The sequence below is a fragment of the Leucoraja erinacea genome, chromosome 1 (assembly GCF_028641065.1).
Source record: "Leucoraja erinacea ecotype New England chromosome 1, Leri_hhj_1, whole genome shotgun sequence".
NCBI classification, from domain to species: Eukaryota; Metazoa; Chordata; class Chondrichthyes; order Rajiformes; family Rajidae; genus Leucoraja; species Leucoraja erinaceus.
Window position 1 is genome coordinate 42,025,920 of NC_073377.1, and position 19,255 is coordinate 42,045,174.

A 19,255-nucleotide genomic window follows, 5' to 3' on the forward strand; every position below is an offset into this window, starting at 1 on the left:
CTGCTGAGTTACTTCAGCACTTTGTGTCCTTTTGTGTAGCTACCATCCTCTGCAGTTCTTTATTTCTACACATGGTAGCAAGACCGAGTGAGATCAAGCATAGTAGATGTACGTTTCTAGGGCAGTCCTATGGTATAGAACATCACTTCTACCCGGGGCGACTATGGAAACTAGACTACTCGGATATTTAAGGAGGAAGTAGATAAATATTTAAAGATTAGATTGAAGGTATACACAAAAAGCTGGAGCAATTCAGCAGAACAGGCAGCATCTCTGGAGAGAAGGAATGGGTGACGTTTCCCTTCTTCAGACATCAAAGATTGATGACATCAAAGATTGATGTCTGTGACTGTGCTGAATACACGCAGAAGAGATGAGGTTCTGGTCCAGCTGATCGTACTGAGTGAGTGAATGCCTCTTCTTTACAGTTCAAACCAGAGCTGACCACCTCAGACCCATTGAAGACGCCACCATAAGCAATCAGCACACTCTGATGCTTCGGCTCGGTTGTTGTTCTTGCCAACACGGTTGCCACCCCTTTAAAACAATCCAGTTGAGTTGGGGCAAGTGTGCTGCTCTGAATGTGAAGTTTGGACACCAGTGACCGAGGACCAGACCGTCGTGCGCACGGGAGCCGACTCGCCTCTTGACCCGCCGCCGCCGCCTGAGCCTTTGGCCTGAGCCGCCGCCGCGTCACCGCCTCCGCGTCACCGTCTCCGCCTCCCCACGTCACCGTCTCCGCCTCCCCGCGTCACCGCCCCCGCGTCACCGTCTCCGCCTCCCCGCGTCACCGTCTCCGCCTCCTCGCGTCACCGTCTTCGCGTCACCGTCTCCGCCCTCGCGACACCGTCTCCGCCCCCGCGTCACCGTCTCCGCCTCCTCGCGTCACCGTCCCCCGCGTCACCGTCTCCGCCTCCTCGCGTCACCGTCTCCGCCTCCTCGCGTCACCGTCATCGCCCCCGGTTGCCAACCACGTGACGTGTAACCCCGTGACCCTTCCCAGCAACGCATGCATGCGCGTGCGCGGCGCGGCTCCGGGACGGGTCGAGAATGGCGGAAGTGGCTCGTCCGAAGAAGTCTCGGCAGACAGCGAAAGGCCAGGTAATACAAGAGGGATGGCGAAGCTTTCCGTGTGAGCTGGGACTCAAACTAAAGGTGTCACCCTGGGCGCGAGGTAGTTTCAGGGGCCGCAGGAAGACCGCAGGGATCTGCATTAGTGGTTTAGTGCTTGGGGAGATGTGGGGTCAGGCTGCACCAGGGTTTGTGTAGAGCCTGGGCATTAAGTGTCACTACCTGCTGAGGTTCTACCAGTCCCCGGTGATACAAGGATGGCCTGGCTCAAATGTTGCGCAATGTGCCAGTTAGCTGAACATCGCCAGGAACCCTTGACCACAAGTCCACCAGGCAGTGGTCAACACAGAAAGGGGCTGTGCAGGAAAGGGACTCGATCAATCTTGTGGCGTGGTTCAAGTGAGTTTATTGTCATGTGTCCCTGATAGGACAATGCAATTCTTGCTTTGCTTAGCTCACAGAACATAGTAGGCATTTACTACAAAACAGATCAGTGTGTCCATATACCACAAATAAATATATACACACATAAACAAATAAAATGATAAAGTGCAAATATTCAATTCATTTAAATGGGCCTCCAACAACGAAATAGTTCAGAGTTTTTGTCTGAAGAAAAGTAAAAAAATGCACCAGACCTCTCCAAGAAGTCTAACGAGTTCCAAGACCCCACTTCGTGTGACTCCTGGTCCCTGAACGTCCATGGGGGGTGTGAGGGGTCTTTGATGATCTTCCCAGCCCAGGGGATAATCAGAGTTTTGTTTGAAGAAATGTAAATACACCAGACCTCTCAAACTCCCAAGACCCCACTTCGGTGGCGGTAACGAGGGCCCTCCAAGTCAGATCCTCCCTGCACCATCTGAATCTTACTACCAGTACACGCTGCCTTCAGGATGGCTGCTAAGGAGAGGAGGCAGTTACCCACCTCTTTGCAGATTGTGGATTTGTGAAGAGAGTGTGGAGAATGATGCAAGGGTCCTGAACAGTTCCGTAACAGAAGACTCTCTGATTTACAGACTGTTCTCAGGGACACATTCAGGGACGGACATGAAGTGCTGCTGGAAGGTCATTAACTTGGTGAAAGAAGCTCTTTAGTCTGTCCGAAACTTGTTGATCTCCCAGCAGAGCGAGATATCCATCAGGGAATGTTGCCTACTGGCCCATTCCAGACTTTAAGGATTTTTATCAGACATTAATCAGTCTGAAGAAGGGTCTCGACTCGAAATGTCACCCATTCCTTCCAGATATGTTGCTGTCCCGCTGAGTTACTCCAGCATTTTATGTCTACCTATGGCCCATTCTAGACTGTAGGGAGTATGTGTTGAGGGACGCACTGAAGCTTGGTGCAGCTATCGGCAAGGCTATGTGGCAGAGAACCACAGTCTAGGTCCTTCCACTGCTATACATTGGGGGAGAGGGTCTGGTGAAGACGTTCCTCAAACAAGGGGGGGGGGGGCAGATGACTGGCAAGGGTACCTGGTATAATGTGTCGGAGGGAACTGCAGATGCTGGTTGAAACCGAAGATAGACACAAAGTCCTAGGCTGCTCAACCTATCCCTATATCTCAGGCCCTCGAGTCCTGGCAACATCATAAATCTTCTCTACCCTTTATAAGCATAATGGCATATTTCCTGTAACTGCCTTTTCATTTTCCAGGACAAGAAGAAAAAGGGTACTACAGATATCAAGAAAATAGAAAATTCTAGACCAGAACCAGAACTGAACCAGGAATTGATTTCCAGTCAACCAGCAAAAGTAGAGTTTTCTACTATAGGTCATAAATCTCAAAATGAAGCCGTTTCAAAACCAAACACAGAGGAGCAAAGTGAGGATTACCAATTGCTTCCTACTTCAGTGGTGGCTGAAGTGCCTGTGGAAATACTTCATGAGCCTGAATTGTGTACAAAAATTGCATCCATTGCAATAGTTGAATCTGAATTTGATTCAAAACAGTTGATTGCATTAGATGGCGAACAGAAACAATTTCAGTTAAATCAGACAAAATTAAACTCTAATAAAAGCTCCAACCTTAATCACCAAGTGTCTGAAAACATTAAAGTTACAGAAGCTCTTGGGCTGCCTTGTTCCAGTAAGACTGCCAGTGATGACGGTAAACAAAACTCTAGTGTTATTGAACCTACTGTTTATGGATCTTCAGTGGACCATGGAAATATTTCTTCTCAGAAAGGAGGAGTTAACAAGAAGGAAAAGGAGACAATGGTGAGAAAGGACATGAAAAATCCTGCTATTTTGATTCTGGGCGAGAGAGAAGTCATTGGCATGGATCTGCCAAAACCTGTTGCCAATCTTCCTGCACAGTTGACCTTTGAAAGATTGTACCCAGATTTACCAATTGAGGATAAGAGAGATTCTAGAACTGCATCTGTAAAGCAGGTTTCGGCCCATTTCCAGACATTGTATCCAGAGGTTCCTTGTGAATCAGAAATTGTACCATTTTCGAAAGAAGAGCTGAAAATCTTTGCATTAGGTTCGTGGATAGAAAATGTCGATACTTACACGGAAGAGTTTCTTTCTGTGGCCAATCAAGACAAAAATGACCTTTATGAACTACTTATGAACTATGGAAGATGTAGGAAACAACTTCAGTTGGCTGCAGCAGAACAACAAACAATGATATGTAATTATAACAGTATTGAGCAAAGGCTATGGACATTCAAGGAAGAGCAGCTGACCATTCAGGTCTGCCTTTATTTTAGTTTTGTTCAGTTGAACTTGCCCTCTAAACTTTTGAAATGTTATTTGTTTAATGATTTCTTCTAAGAAGCAATATATTTTATTGCAGTTGTAGTTGTATACTGTTAGAGTTGGTAATGAAAATTAGACAATGAATTGCACTTGATGCCCCATCTAAGCCAATCCCATTTGATTAGAGTGGCCCATATCCCTCTTTCTTTTTTCTGTCCATGTACCTGTCCAAGTGTCTTTTAAATGATGTTATAGTATCTGCCTCAACTACCTCTTCTAACAGCTTGATCCATATACCCACCACTCTGAGTGAAAAGGTTGCCCCTCAGGTTTGTATTAAATCCCTCCCCTCTCGCCTTAAACATATGTCCACTGTTTTTTTACTCTCCTACTTGGTTGCATTCACACTATCTACTCCCTTCATAATATTGTACACTATAAGATCACCCCTCGGCCTCCTACACTCCACGTAATAAATCTATCTCTAAAACTCAGCCTTTGAAATCCTGGCATCTTCTTCGTAAATTTTCTCCGAACTCTTTCCAGCTTAATAATAGAAACATAGAAAATAGGTGCAGGAGTAGGCCATCCGGCCCTTCGAGCCAGCACTGCCAATCAATATGAGCATGGCTGATCATCCAAAATCAGTACCCCGTTCTGGCTTTTTACCCATATTCTTTGATTCCCTTAGCCCTAATAGCGAACTCCTTTGAAAACATCCAGTGAATTGGCCTCCACTGCTTTCTGTGGCAGAGAATTCCACAGATTCACAACTCTCAGGGTGAAGAAGTTTTCCCTCATCTCAGTCCTATATGACCTACCCCTTATTCTTAAACTGTGATCCCTGGTTATGAATTACCCCAACATCGGGAAAATTTTCCTGCATCTAGCCTGTCCAATTCCTTAAGAATTTTATGTTTCCATTAGATTGCCTCTCATCCTTCTAAATTCCAGCAAATACAAGTCCAGTCGACCCATTCTTTCATCATATGTCACTCCCGCCATCACGGGAATTAACCTGGTGAACCTACACTGCACTCTCTGAATAGCAATGATGTCCTTCCTCAAATTAGGAGATCAAAATTACACACCAGGTGTGGTCTCACCAGTCCCCTGTACAACTGCATTAGGACCTCCTTGTCCCTAAACTTAAATCCACTCGCAGTGAAGGCCAACATGTCATCAGCTTTCTTCACTGCTTGCTGTAACTGCATGCTTACTTTCAGCGACTGATGTACAAGCACACCCAGGTCTTGTTGCACCTCCCCTTCACCTAATCTGACACCATTCGGTTAATTATCTGCCTTGCTATTCTTGACACCAAAGTGGTAACCTCACTTTTATCCACATTAAACTGCATCTGCCCACTCACCCAACCTATCCAAGTCACCCCGCAACCTCACACAGTGCCCTCCGTAATGTTTGGGACAAAGACACATCATGTATTTATTTGCCTCTGTACTTCACAATTTGAGATTTGTAATAGAGAAAAACCACGAATGTTAAAGTGCACATTGTCAGATTTTAATAGAGGCCATTTTTATACATTTTGGTTTTCCCATGTGGAAATTACAGGTGGGTTTATAAAAATTCCCCGCCCCCCCCCCCCCCCCCCCCCCCCCATTTCATGGCACCATAATGTTTTGGATACAGCAATATTATGTAAATGATAGCAGTCATGTTTAGTATTTTATTGCACATCATTTGCATACAATGACTGCTTGAAGTCTGTGATTCATGGACATCACTAGTCTCCTCTGGTGATGCACTGCCAGGCCTGTATTGCAGCCATCTTTAGCTTATGCTTGTTTTGGGGGCTAGTCCCTTTCAGTTTTCTCTTCAGCATATAAAATGCTCAATTGGGTTCAGATCGGGTGATTGACTTGGCCACTCAAGAATTTACAATGTTTTTAGCTTTAAAAAAACTCCTTTGTTGCTTTAGCAGTATGTTTGGGATCATTGTCTTGCCGGACAATGAGTTTTAAGGCATTTGTTTGAACACGAGTAGTTAGGATGTGTCTATAGATTTAAGAATTCATTATGCTACTACCATCAGCAGTTGTATCATCAATTAAGATAAGTGAGTCAGTACCTTCAGCAGCCATAAATGCCCAGGACATAACACCGCCACCACTGTGTTTCACAGATGAGGTGGTATGCTTTGGATCTTGGGCAGTTCCTTATCTCCTCCATGCTTTGCGCTTGCAATGTAGCCTCTGTATTTCTGTTCATGAAGTCTGCTGCGGACAGTGGTCATTGTCAAATCCACATCTGACTCTTGAAGGGTGTTTCTGATCTGTCGGACAGGTGTTTGGGCATTTTTCTTTATTATAGAGAGTATTCTTCTGTCATCAGCTGTGGCGATCTTCCTTGGTCTGCCACTCCCTTTCCTATTAGTAAGCTCACCAGTCCTCTCTTTCTTCTTAATGATATTCCAAACAGTTGATTTTGGTAAGCCTAATGTCTGATGTCTGAAGCCTTTTGGCTGATGTTTCTAACAGTTTTATTCTTGTTTCCCGCTCATAATGGCTTCCTTGACTTTCATTGGCACAACTTTGGTCCTCATGGTAAAAAACAGCTATAAATGTTTCCAAAGGTGATGGAATGATTGGAGGAAAGACTAGGTGCTGAGAGCTCTCTTATACCTGCATTAAGGAGGCAATTAAACACACATGAGCAATTACAAAGACCTGTGAAGCCATGAGTCCCAAACATTTATGGTGCCCTGAAATGGGGGGACTATGTATAAACACAGCTGTAATTTCTACATGGTGAGACCAAAATGTATAAAAATGGCCTTTATTAAAATCTGACAATGCACTTTAACCACGTAATTTTTTTACAGTACAGTACAGTACAGAAAACCTGTACTCTTAGATTCTTCTGCTCTACACACACCCCACGACCCGAACATTCATTGTGATGATCCTACCCTGGGTTGACTTCTCAAAATACAGCACCACGCACTTATCAGCATAGTGCAGTTTACATTTTTACACTTGCCGAGCAGAACAAAAGTCTGCTGTAGTTTTTGATAACCATCTTAAAACATCAAACAGTAAACCCCAAGAACAATCCCTTCTGCCCATAATCTTTGCCGAACATGATGCCAAGACCTGCCTCTTATCTACCACATAATCTATATCCTTCCATTCCGTGCATATCCATATGCCTATTCACAAGTCTCTTAAATGCCACTATCGTCTTCATCTCGACCACCACCCCCGGTAGCATTCCATTAAGACAATTCTGCATCCAGATAGCTAGCTCTCCATGGATCATGCGATCTAACCTTTCAGAGGGGCCTATCATGCAGAACCTCTTCAAAGGTCTTACTGAAGTCCACATAGACAAAGTCGATGGCCTTGCCCATGTTAGCCTTTTAAATTACCTCTTCAAAAACTCATTCAAATTTGTAAGACATGCTCTTCCATGTACAAAACCTTTTGACTAGATGTAGTGACAGTTTTTTGAAACGTCGCAAGGATTTAGTCCTCGATAATCACTTTAATTGATGACTGCGGGTCAGAAGATAATCTATACGCACCCACGAGTTCTCCACAAGACATTCAATGCCGTCGAAAGATAAATCTTCCAAAAACAGTCTCTTTTGATTAATAGTTTCTTTATTGTAGTAGTACAAACGTAAAATAATTCATAAACGCTTCTTCTTGTATAAGTACATTTCAATCATACTCGTGGTCATGTTCGTGCATGGTCAAAAACTATGTCTCTTCCCCGATCCTCTTCGAACTAAATTAAACTCCTTGGGAGTCTGCGCCAAAATCCCAGCCGCAAACATGCCACAGACTACATATAAATCCCACCCACATAATTACAGGCAGATAACATTTAAAGGTAACTATTTTTAGTTACATCACGGCTTTGCACCATGTGAATTTCAGACAGCGCTCCCCCCGCTTGCCCTGTCCCCTGCCTGCGGTGTGTGTGTGTGTGTGCATGTGTGTTCCACTCTGACAGTCGCTGTTTCAGTCGCCTGAAAAATAGCCTAATTGGGACATGCCCATAAATCAGCCCCCAGATGATTGGCTTGCTGGTCTATAGCACCCAGGTTTTTCGTTGCATCTCTTCTTAAATAAATACACAACATTAGTCACCCTCCAGTCACCTGGCACCTTACCCATGTGTCAGGATTATTCGTATATCTTAATCATGAATTCCTCAATTTCTTCACTAGCTTCCCGCATAATTCTTTATCTGATATGACCTGGGAGATTTATTTAAATATGCCCCAAGAAGTTCAACACACCTATGCCCATAATAATGACTGTCCTTGACATCTCTATTAACTGTGCCAAGTTCCCTAGCATTCATATGTTTTCTCTACAGTAAAAACAGAGGAGAAATACCCATTGAGGATCTTGCCCATGTCTTTTGGCCGCACACATAGATGTCTTGGTTTTTGCGGGGACCAATTCTCTCAGGTTACCCTGTTTCCCTAAAGTACTTATTAAAATATCTGGATTCTCTTTAATTTCATCTGCCAGAACTATCTCCTGCCCTCTTTTTGCCCTCCTGATTTCCTTGTTAAGCATGCTGCTCAGTCACCTAACCTCCTCCAGGGTTACATTTGATCCTAGCTGCCTCTGGTTTGGCCCATGCCACCCCCTTTTTCCTGACCAGAGCTTCAACTTCTTTTGACATCCAGGGTTCCTTATTCCCAGTTGCCTTGCCCTTCACTCTAGCAGGATCATGCATGCCTTGAACTCTCGCCGTCACTCTTTTAAAACCTTCCTACTTTCCAGACATTCCTTTGCCCATAAAGTCCTATTCCAATCAACTTTAGCAAGTTTCCGTCCAAACCATCAAAGTTGGCCCTGCCCCATTTCAGAACTTTAATGCTGTCCTTATCCATAACTATTTAAAAACTAATGGCAGTGTGATCGCAGGTCCCAAAAGAATTGCCCACTGACAGTTCAGCCACTTGCCCCTACAAATTTCCTAAGAGTAGATCAAGCTCTGCCCTTTCCCATGTAGGGCCCTGTACATATTGCCAAAGAAACTTTCCTGAACTAATTTCACAAATTCCACTCTGACTAAGCTCTTGGTATTATGGCTTTGACAAGTCTACATTGGGGAAGTAAAAATCCCTTACTATGACAACCCTAATAGTCTTGCAGCTACCTGCAATTTCTGTCTATGTTGGGAAAGTTAAAATCTCCTACAGGTGCACAACCTTTTATCCGAAAGCCTTGGGACCAGACACTTGTCGGATTTCGGACATTTTCGGATTTCAGAATGGAAGATTTTTAGCGTAGATTAGGTAGGTAGCGCGGGCGGCTTGAAAAGTCTGGAGCAGCTGCCTCCTCCCCGGAGACCGGGAGAATCATTGCATAAATGTCAGTTAGTTTGGAGGGATTTTATGTGGTGGTGGTGGTGTAGGGGTGAAGGGGGAAACTTTAATTCTTAGTCCCCTACCTACCTGGTCGGCGACTCCCAACCTCGCGGAGCTGGGGGCTCCATCCGGCCGCGTGCGGCGCCTGTTGTAGCTCCGACCCCGGCAACTCTACCCCTGGCTGCGAGGCGCTCCAAATCCAGCTCGGCCCGCGGCCGGACGTCCCATTGTCCCAAGAGATCCTAGAGGAGCTCCGCTATAGGATCTTTGGTCGCAGCGCTGGGATACCACTGCCTTACCGGGTCCCCGTGCGGCAAGCTCAACGCTGTGGCCGCCTTCTTCCAACATTCGCGGAGCGTCGCTGGATTGGAGCTGGGGGGGCTCTGTCCGGCCGCGGGCGGCGCCGGTTGGAGCTCCGACCCCGGCCAATCTACCCCTGGCTGCGCGGCTCCAAATCCCAAAACGACGCTCCGCGATGTTGTGTGTCGGCGGCCACAGCGCTCCGGATTGGCATTGCCCGCACCCAGCGCTGCTGCCTCCGACTCCCGAATTCGCTCTTGGTTTGGATTATGGCTTTGACACAGTCGGAGCTACATTGGGCCTCTCCGAAGTAACTAAGAATCCCTTACTTCACATAAAAGCCCTCCACAACCCATAAGCAATAGATCTCTCCCGGTCAGGGAGGAGGCAGCCGCTACCTGCAAGTTTGGCGCCAAACGCGAGCTTTGGTGCGCAGACGACATTAAGCCGGAAAAAATGGCTTTTTCGGAGCTTTTCGGTTTCTGGAACACCGGATAAAAGGTTGTGCACCTGTACTACGACAAACCTATTAATCTTGCTCACACTCACTCACTCTCACACACATTCTCACACACATTCTCACACACACTCTCACACACACACTCTCACACACACACTCTCACACACACACTCTCACACACACTCTCACACACACTCTCACACACACTCACACACACTCTCACACACACTCTCACACACACTCTCACACACACTCACACACACACACATACACACTCACTGACTCACACACCATATATATGGCAGTAAACTACCTTGAATACTAACACGGCTGAACGCGGCCTCTCCACTTTGGGGCTTCCGCAGTCAGCGGCACTTCCGCAATCAGCGTGACCTTTAAACTTACCAGAAATTACACAATCAGCGCGACCTCTGCACTCACCGGAATTTCTCAATCAGCGCGGCCTGCCGTTAAGCGCAAGTCACAAAATGAGCATGACTTTTGAATCAAACACAGTTGGACCTAATAAAGCATTTATTCCTTCCAAACACAGTCGGACCTAATAAAGCATTGAGGTTTCAAGCACAAGCAGGGCAGCAGGCCAAACAACTCATGGCATTGTCATTAAGAGCTAACAAATCATTTATTGCAAATACAATGCAGACTCACAGTTCAGTTGATTCACAGTTTAGAATGAGAGTCGTGGCCTCCCTCTCGTGATCTTGCAGAGTGACTGAGTCACATCCAGGCATCCGGGGTTTCATGGTCCTGCCCTCCCCGGAAGGGGCGTTACCTTAATTACAGTGATTGACAGGCGAGATGATCTCAATGTATTTTAGCTTTTTTCTTTTTCATCGATGGGAAAAATCCTCGGGGCCTGCTCAGCAGAGGAGGACTGTGAGTAAGATGGCCAATAAACATAGCGATATATGCTAGCGTTTTTTTCTAAAATCAATATACAGCGCAGACAGGAAGTGGTGAAGATGACACTTTTAGTTATATAGATGGATTAAACTGCTCAGGCTATTTAATGTGCTGTGGAGAACATTGTCCTTGGCTGTGAATGCATTGTAGATTCTAGTTTGGTAGGTAGCCAGAGATTTTTAGTTAGAAGCTTTGTTCAGATTAGATTGTTTTATTGCCATGTACACCAGGGTGCAATGAAATTGTGCGTTCACATGAAGCACAAACAGTGTACGTGCATACAGTAATGAAACAAAATGAGTGCAAAATGGTGTAAGATTGAAGTGCACATGCAAGTTGTGAAAAAACTATTAAAGTAAAATAACGGAATAACCAATGAGGCAACGCTCCAAGATGACGGCAGTGGAAGGTAATGAGGAAAGTTGTGGCGTGAATGGTCCACAAACTCACCTCTTGAGCCCTCGGGTAAAACACTCAAGTTCCACGATTGGCTCAGGAAGCAGAGTATGTTGGCCTCGGCACTTGGAAGCTGGGCAGGGGTGGAGGCAAATTTTCCAAGATATTCTTGCTGTTGTACTGATTTGACATGGAACACAAGGTTTACACTGCATCAATGGCTGACTGAAATAGTTCAGTTTAAAATCAGATTCAAACAGTTTCATGACAGACTTCATCAGTGCACTCTCACCACCCTCATCACCACACTACACACACACTCCGATCGAAACACACACAACACATGACAGAGTAAAATACGAATACTGACACCTCTCCACTTTGGGGCTTCCGCAGTCAGCGGCACTTCCGCAATCAGCGTGACCTTTAAATTACCAGTCAGCGCGACCTCTTTGGTCACCGGAATTTCTCAATCAGCGCGGCCTGCCGTTAGCGCAAGTCACAAAAATGAGCATGACTTTGAATCATTTTTATTCCTTCCAAACACAGTCGACTAAAGCATTGAGGTTTCAAGCACAAGCAGGGCAGTGGCATTGTCATTAAGAGCTAACAAATCATTTATTGCAAATACAATGCAGACTCACAGTTCAGTTGATTCACAGTTTAGAATGAGAGTCGTGGCCTCCCTCTCGTGATCTTGCAGAGTGACTGAGTCACATCCAGGCATCCGGGGTTTCATGGTCCTGCCCTCCCCGGAAGGGGCGTTACCTTAATTACAGTGATTGACAGGCGAGAGGATCTCAATGTATTTTAACTTTTTTATTTTTCATCGATGGGAAAAATCCTCGGGGCCTGCTCAGCGGAGGAGGACTGTGAGTAAGATGGCCAATAAACATAGCGATATATGCTAGCGTTTTTTTCTAAAATCAATATACAGCGCAGACAGGAAGTGGTGAAGATGACACTTTTAGTTATATAGATGGATTAAACTGCTCAGGCTATTTAATGTGCTGTGGAGAACATTGTCCTTGGCTGTGAATGCATTGTAGATTCTAGTTTGGTAGGTAGCCAGAGATTTTTAGTTAGAAGCTTTGTTCAGATTAGATTGTTTTATTGCCATGTACACCAGGGTGCAATGAAATTGTGCGTTCACATGAAGCACAAACAGTGTACGTGCATACAGTAATGAAACAAAATGAGTGCAAAATGGTGTAAGATTGAAGTGCACATGCAAGTTGTGAAAAAACTATTAAAGTAAAATAACGGAATAACCAATGAGGCAACGCTCCAAGATGACGGCAGTGGAAGGTAATGAGGAAAGTCGTGGCCGTGAATGGTCCACAAACTCACCTCTTGAGCCCTCGGTAAAACACTCAAGTTCCACGATTGGCTCAGGAAGCAGAGTATGTTGGCCTCGGCACTTGGAAGCTGAGGGGTGGAGGCAATGGGTGACCATTTAAAATATTCTTCGTGCTGTTGTACTCGTATGATTTGACTGGATAGCACACAAGGTTTTACACTGCATCTCATACATGTGACAATAATAAACCAAAGTTAAGAGTGTGGAAACAAGGAACTGCAGATGCAGATTTACAAAAATTGACACAGTGCTGGAGTAACTTGCAATTGTCAGACAGCATCTCTAGAGACCATTCTTCATCAGAATCCTTCTTCAGACTGATTTTCCCATCCCACAACCACCATCACAATGTCTGAAGAAGGATCCCGACCCGAAATGTCACCTATCCGTGTTCTCCAGAGATGCCTCACATTTCTCTGTATTAGATAGCATCCTAATGCTATCTGCTGAAGCTATCTCCTGCCTCATTTTTGCCCTCTGATTTCCTTTTTTAGCTTGCTCCTTAGTTCCTGAAACTCCTCCAAGCATACACTTGATCCCAGCTGCCTATTCCTGTCCCATGCCTCCTTATTACTCTTGACAAAGCCTCAATTTCCTTCATTATCCAAGCTTCCTTAGGTTTGCTAGGTTCATACATGTCCTGAAGTTGTCAGCACAGTTTTAAAAACTTCCCATTTTCCTGACGTTACTTTTCAGCAAAACAACCTCTCCAGTCAACTTGAGCGAGTTCCTGTCTCAGACTCTCAAATTTAGCCTTGCCCCAATTCAGCAGTTTAACTCGTGGGCCTGCTCTGTCCTTATCCATAGCTATCTTAAACCTAATAGAACGGTGGTGGCTGGTCCCAAAAGGCTCATCTACGAACACTTCATCCAGTCGGCCCCCTCAATTTCCCAAGACTGGATCAAGTGTTGCCCCCTCTCCTGTGGGGCTCTCTACATATTTCCGGAGGAAAGTCTCCTGAATACATTTGACAATTCCACCCCGTCTAAACTTTTTGCACTATGATATTGCCAGTCAATATTGGGAATGTTTAAAATCCCCTATTCTGACAATCTTATTAGACCTACAGCTACCTGAATATTTGCTCTTCTAAGCATTGCATTTGATGTATGATTTTCCATGCACTGGGTGACAATAAAAAGCTTTCATTTATACCACCTAGGTAAACCGTAAAGGTTAACAGTTGTATTTTGTTAGTTTTTAATTTATTCTATGAGCTATGTTGCCCAGGGCTGGGATGTTTATGTATATTTTGTTTATAGTTTCTTGATTTATTTAGTTGTTTTGCCCCTACTTATTACTTTCAATATTCAAATTTGGTTGTTTTTCATATTTTACCAGTTTGCCAAAGTAAATTCTTTTGAATGGATGTTGATGTAATCCAACACTTTATATCTATCATCAGTGGCACAATATATATAATTATGCAGTCAGTATCATTTTATTGTTCAGTTTGACATTGTGAAGTCAAGTCAAGAGAGTTTATTGTAATGTGTTCCAGATAGGACAATTAAATTCTTGCTTGCTGCAGCACAACAGAATATTGTAGGCATAAATACAGAACAGATCAGTGTGTCTATATACCATAGAACATATATTTACACACACAAATAAACAGATAAAGTGCAATAGGCTGTTATAATTCAGAGTTTGTTTGAAGTTGTGTTTAATAGTCTGATGGCTGTGGGGAAGAAACATAGAAAATAGGTACAGGAGGAGGCCATTGGCCCTTCGAGCCAACACCCTTCGATAAGCTGTTCCTGAACCTGGATGTACCAGATTTCAGGCTCCTGTACCTTCTACCTTATGGCAGCCGAGAGATGAGTGTGTGGCCAGGATGGTGTGGGTCCTTGATGATGTTGGCAGCCTTTTTGAGGCAGCGACTGCGATAGGACCCGTTGATGGTAGGGAAGCCAGAGCCGATGATGGACTGGGCAGTGTTTACAACTTTTTGCAGCCTTTTCCGCTCCTGGACGCTCAAGTTGCTGAACCAAACCACGATGATGCATGGTCATGTTACCTTCTTCAAAATGCTAACACAAGTCTTGTGCATTCTTTAAATAAACCAGGCAATGAACGAAAGTCCCCAGATTGTGAAATCAAATTGCAGAAGACTGAGGGAGTCAGCTGTTAAAATAACAGGCTTGGGGTTCAATGTGTAGTGTGTTTTAAGACATGGAGAAAAAGGTGAAAGTTAATATCGTAAAGCTCACAATTGAAAATTGTGATATTAGGCCATGAAGATATACACGTCTTAAAAACAAGTTACTAAATGAATTCCAATTTCTTTTAAGTAGCCATTTAAAAAAAACTAAAGTGGGGAAGATTCCTCCCCACTCAATTAGGCTACTTTTCCAGAACAAAAGTTTTTGGGAGAATTCTAAAAGGAATACTCCAATTTTTTTTAAAGAGAAGCAATGTTTATTTCTGTTGAATTTTTGATTATCACTAAAAACACAAGATTGGAGCTTAGAATTATTTTTTTAACATAAATTCTAATCTTTAATTGTGCAATATAGTTCTTGTCAGTTCAGTTCTTTGACACATTATTTATGACAACTGGTTTAAAGCTGTTTTCCAATCATCTTAAGAGTGTGTTGACAAAGGCACATTTGACCAGCTAAATGGTACCTTTTATGATTTCAGAGGTAATTTCTCTCCTGGATAGTAAAGCAAGATTAAATGTAAAGTTTGCATTCGCATAATGTGGGGAAGTATTGGAAAAAAAAGGCTGATGTTCAGTCAGTCCTGCACACAACAGTCTGAATATTAGCAACTTGCATGATACGGCACAAAGTGCTGGAGTAATTCAGGGCATCTCTGGGAGAATATGGATGGGTGACATTTTGGGTTGGGACCCTTCTTCAGACTGATTGTTGTGAGTGGGGGGGGTGGTGGGAGAAAAAGCTGGAATAGAGGTGTAGCAAGACAAAGGTTGATGATCTTATATGGGTATGGAACTAAGTTGCTACACAATTTTGTCACGTACTCTGTGTATGTATGTATGTGTATATATATATATATTCTTTGCAACCTTTGTACTGCTGGTAATTATGCAAATGCATTGCTTCTCTAAAGGAATTCAGACATTTATTTGGTTGTTTTCCATTGTTGATATTATTATGTATTTTTTACATTTACAGGGAGTTTGTGCTGATCAAGCAAAGGTTGCAGCATATTATCGATTTCAGACCGTGGAGATGAATAATTTAGTCCTCGGAGAGCTGAAAAGGATATTGGATATTAAGGCTGATCACTTGCATCAAACAATGGCTTTACATGCCTACACCTCAGTGGTTTCTCGCCTCCAGGTGGAATCTTACATTTATAGGTTGTTAAACAACTCGCCGACATTTAGAGCAGTGGCAGTTCTGCAAAAGCAAGGTTAATATGCTGTCAATATGTTTTATTTTGTTAATGGATCTACACCATTGGTCCAACCTTTTTTTAGACTTTATTTTCTCCTAAAACAATTATTTTATACTTGCTGTGCATTTCCTCATGTTATTTTAATCTTGACAGTACTTTATTAAAATATTCTATTTTATAAAACATAAAAGTAAAATACACAAAATGTTTATGGGACCACTTTACTGGGCTCAAAAACGTATATTCAACATGGATTGTAGCATGAAATTATCAATGTTTTGTGTAGTATCTAGTTTAGTTTAGGGGTACAGTGCAAAAACAGGCCCTCAGCCCACCGAGTCCACACCGACCAGCGATCCCCTAGCGCTATGCTATATACAAGATACAATTACAATCTTTACCAAATCCAATTAACTTACAAACCTGCATGTCTTTAGAATGTGGGAGGAAACCGGAGCACCTGGGGATAACCCACGGTCATAGGGAGAGTGTACAAACTCCGTACAGTAGCACCCATAGTCGGGATCGAACCCGGGTCTCTGGCACTGTAAGGCAGAAATGCTACCGCTGCGCCACCATGCCACTGAAATTTTGAAGCTTATCTAAATATTATAATATGAAAGTAAAAACTCCCCTAATACCTTTTCCTATCAGAATCTATCTTAGTCTTGGAAATTTCAATTGACCCAACAAGGTTCAATCTTGTATTAAATACTTTAGACCTTAACAACAGTTTTGTTAGAAAGATTAATGTGTGTTTCATCAAGATACCATAATAATTAATTTCATTCATACCTTTTTACATTGTTCGTTTTTGATCAAAATTTGTCAAAATGCAACGTTTTTATAATTGTCACTTACATTACGCAGTCTATAACTTTTTTTGTGATTTATTTGTAGTCGATCAAGAACTAGATTGCAGCTATTCAGATCTGCAACTTTTAAAAGAAAGCATCAGTGTGCTCTTCAGTTTTACCCGAAGAATAATTGAAGATAATCAATTCCACAGTGACATTCTTCTCTGGCTACAGAAATTGGTAGGAAATCATTATTGAATTGAATTGAATCCTTTATTTGTCATTCAGACCTTTCGGTCTGAACGAAATGTCGTTTGGCATTTGACATTTTGTGTAAAATGCCCATTTGATAATAATACTGTCTCCAAATGTTTAGATGTAGCTCAGTTTGTGTTTCTTTTTGTCATCAACCTTAAAATTCAAGTTTTTCCTGCCTTTGTTCCAACTCCACTAATACCTTTTCCTATCAGAATCTATCTTGGTCTTGGAAATTTCAATTGACCCAACAAGGTTCAATCTTGTACCTTTTGGGGGGGGGGGGGGGGTTTCAAATGTCTACTGACCTCTGATTTCATGCTCAAACTCTAATTGTAAGATTATACTTAATCGGGATTCCCATTCCAGAAGAAATGGTTACTTTACATGTACCCTAGCAAATCCAGATTCGATTTTGTCCTAAACTTCTAAACTTGATGAATACAACAAACGCACTAATAAGTTTAAGGGAGATTCAAAATACAGTGGTAGATGCCTGGACCGCACTAGTAGAGGCAAGGATGGAATTGGATATGTTAGCAACATTTAAGAGGCATTTAGGCAGGGAATTATAAAAACGTACAAAATTCTTAAGGGGTTGGACAGGCTAGATGCAGGAAGATTGTTCCCGATGTTGGGGAAGTCCAGGACAAGGGGTCACAGTTTAAGGATAAAGGGGAAATCCTTTAGGACCGAGATGAGAAAAACATTTTTCACACAAAGAGTGGTTAGTCTCTGGAACTCTCTGCCACAGAAGGTAGTTGAGGCCAGTTTGTTGGCTATATTTAAGAGGGAGTTAGATGTGGCCCTTGTGGCTAAAGAGATCAGGGGTATGGAGAGAAGGCAGGTACGGGATACTGAGTTGGATGATCAGCCATGATCATATTGAATGGCGGTGCAGGCTCGAAGGGCCGAATGGCCTACTCCTGCACCTATTTTCTATGAATTGAGGGATATAAACCACATGCAGGCTGATGTGCAATTTAAATTGGCAGCATGATTGGCACAGATATCGTGGGGCAAAGGGCCAGTTGTGTGCTGTGTTTTTCTGTGTTTGTAATGCATCAAAAGATTAAATTAAATAATTCAGTTGATTATACAATGCCTTCCATAAAGACCCATCATTTATTTATTTGCCTCTGTACTCCACAATTTCAAGTCAAGAGTGTTTTATTGTCATATGTCCCAGATGGGACAATGAAATTCTTACTTGCTGCAGCACAACAGAATATGTGAATATGTAAACCTAGTACATAACGAGGGAAGAGAGGAAAAAAAGTTCAATAAATAACGAATATAATGCAATAATAATATAGAGTGAAGCAAATAGGCGACGTTTCGGGTCGAGAACTATCTTCAGACTTTTTTGTCTACCTTCGATTTTTGTCTACCTTTGATTTTCCAGCATCTGCAGTTCCTTCTTAAGCAATAATAATATTGTTTTTTGCAGTTCAGAACTTATTTGTTGTTGTAGTGTTTAATAGCCTGATGGCTGTAGGGAAGAGGCTGTTCTTTAACCTGGACGTTACTGTTTTCAGGCTCCTGAACCTTCTTCTTGATGGCAATGGTGAGATGAGTGTGTGGCCAGGATGGTGTGGGTCTTTGATGATTTTGGCTGCCTTTTTGAGGCAGCGACTATGATAGATCCCTTCGACGGTGGGGACGTCAATGCGGTGATGGATTGGGCAGTGGTCACAACGTTTTGTAGTCTTTTCCGCTCCTGGATGTTCAAGTTGCCGAAACAGGCCACGATGCAACCAGTCAGAATGCTCTCTACCGTGCACCAGTAGAAGTTTAGGAGAATCCTCTTCGACATGCCGAATCTCCGTAATCTTTTCAGGAAGTAGAGTCGCTGATGTGCCTTCTTAATAATTGCACCAGTGTGCTGGGTCCAGGAAAGATCTTTGGAAACATGCACGCTGAGGAATTTGAAGTGTTTGACCCTCTCCACCATCGTCCCATTGATGTGAACAGGATTTTGGGTCCTTAATCTGCCCCAACCAAAGTCCACAATCAGTTCCTTGGTTTTACTGATGTTGAGTAACATTTAGTTCTGTAATAGAAAAAAATCACATGTGATTAAAGTGCACCTTGTCAGATTTTAATAAAGGCCACTTTATACATTTTGGTGCACCATGTAGAAATTACAGCAGTGTTTATTCATAGTTCCCCCCCCCATTTCAGGGCACCATAATCTTTGGGACACAGCATTATCATGTAAATGAAATTAGTCATGTTTAGGATTTTGTTGCATGTCGT

At 43.2% G+C, this 19,255-nt stretch overlaps 1 protein-coding gene across 1 annotated transcript in view; it reads left to right on the plus strand.

Annotated features, from left to right (window-relative positions):
* Positions 1-972: 972 nt before the first annotated feature.
* epg5 (ectopic P-granules autophagy protein 5 homolog (C. elegans)) overlaps positions 973-19,255 on the plus strand; it is a 129,716-nt gene continuing 111,433 nt past the window's right edge. Inside the window, 4 exon segments of the mRNA XM_055633414.1 lie at positions 973-1,101; positions 2,729-3,772; positions 15,719-15,959; positions 16,845-16,981. Coding sequence (XP_055489389.1) covers positions 1,051-1,101; positions 2,729-3,772; positions 15,719-15,959; positions 16,845-16,981 — 1,473 coding nt within the window. The 5' untranslated portion in view covers positions 973-1,050.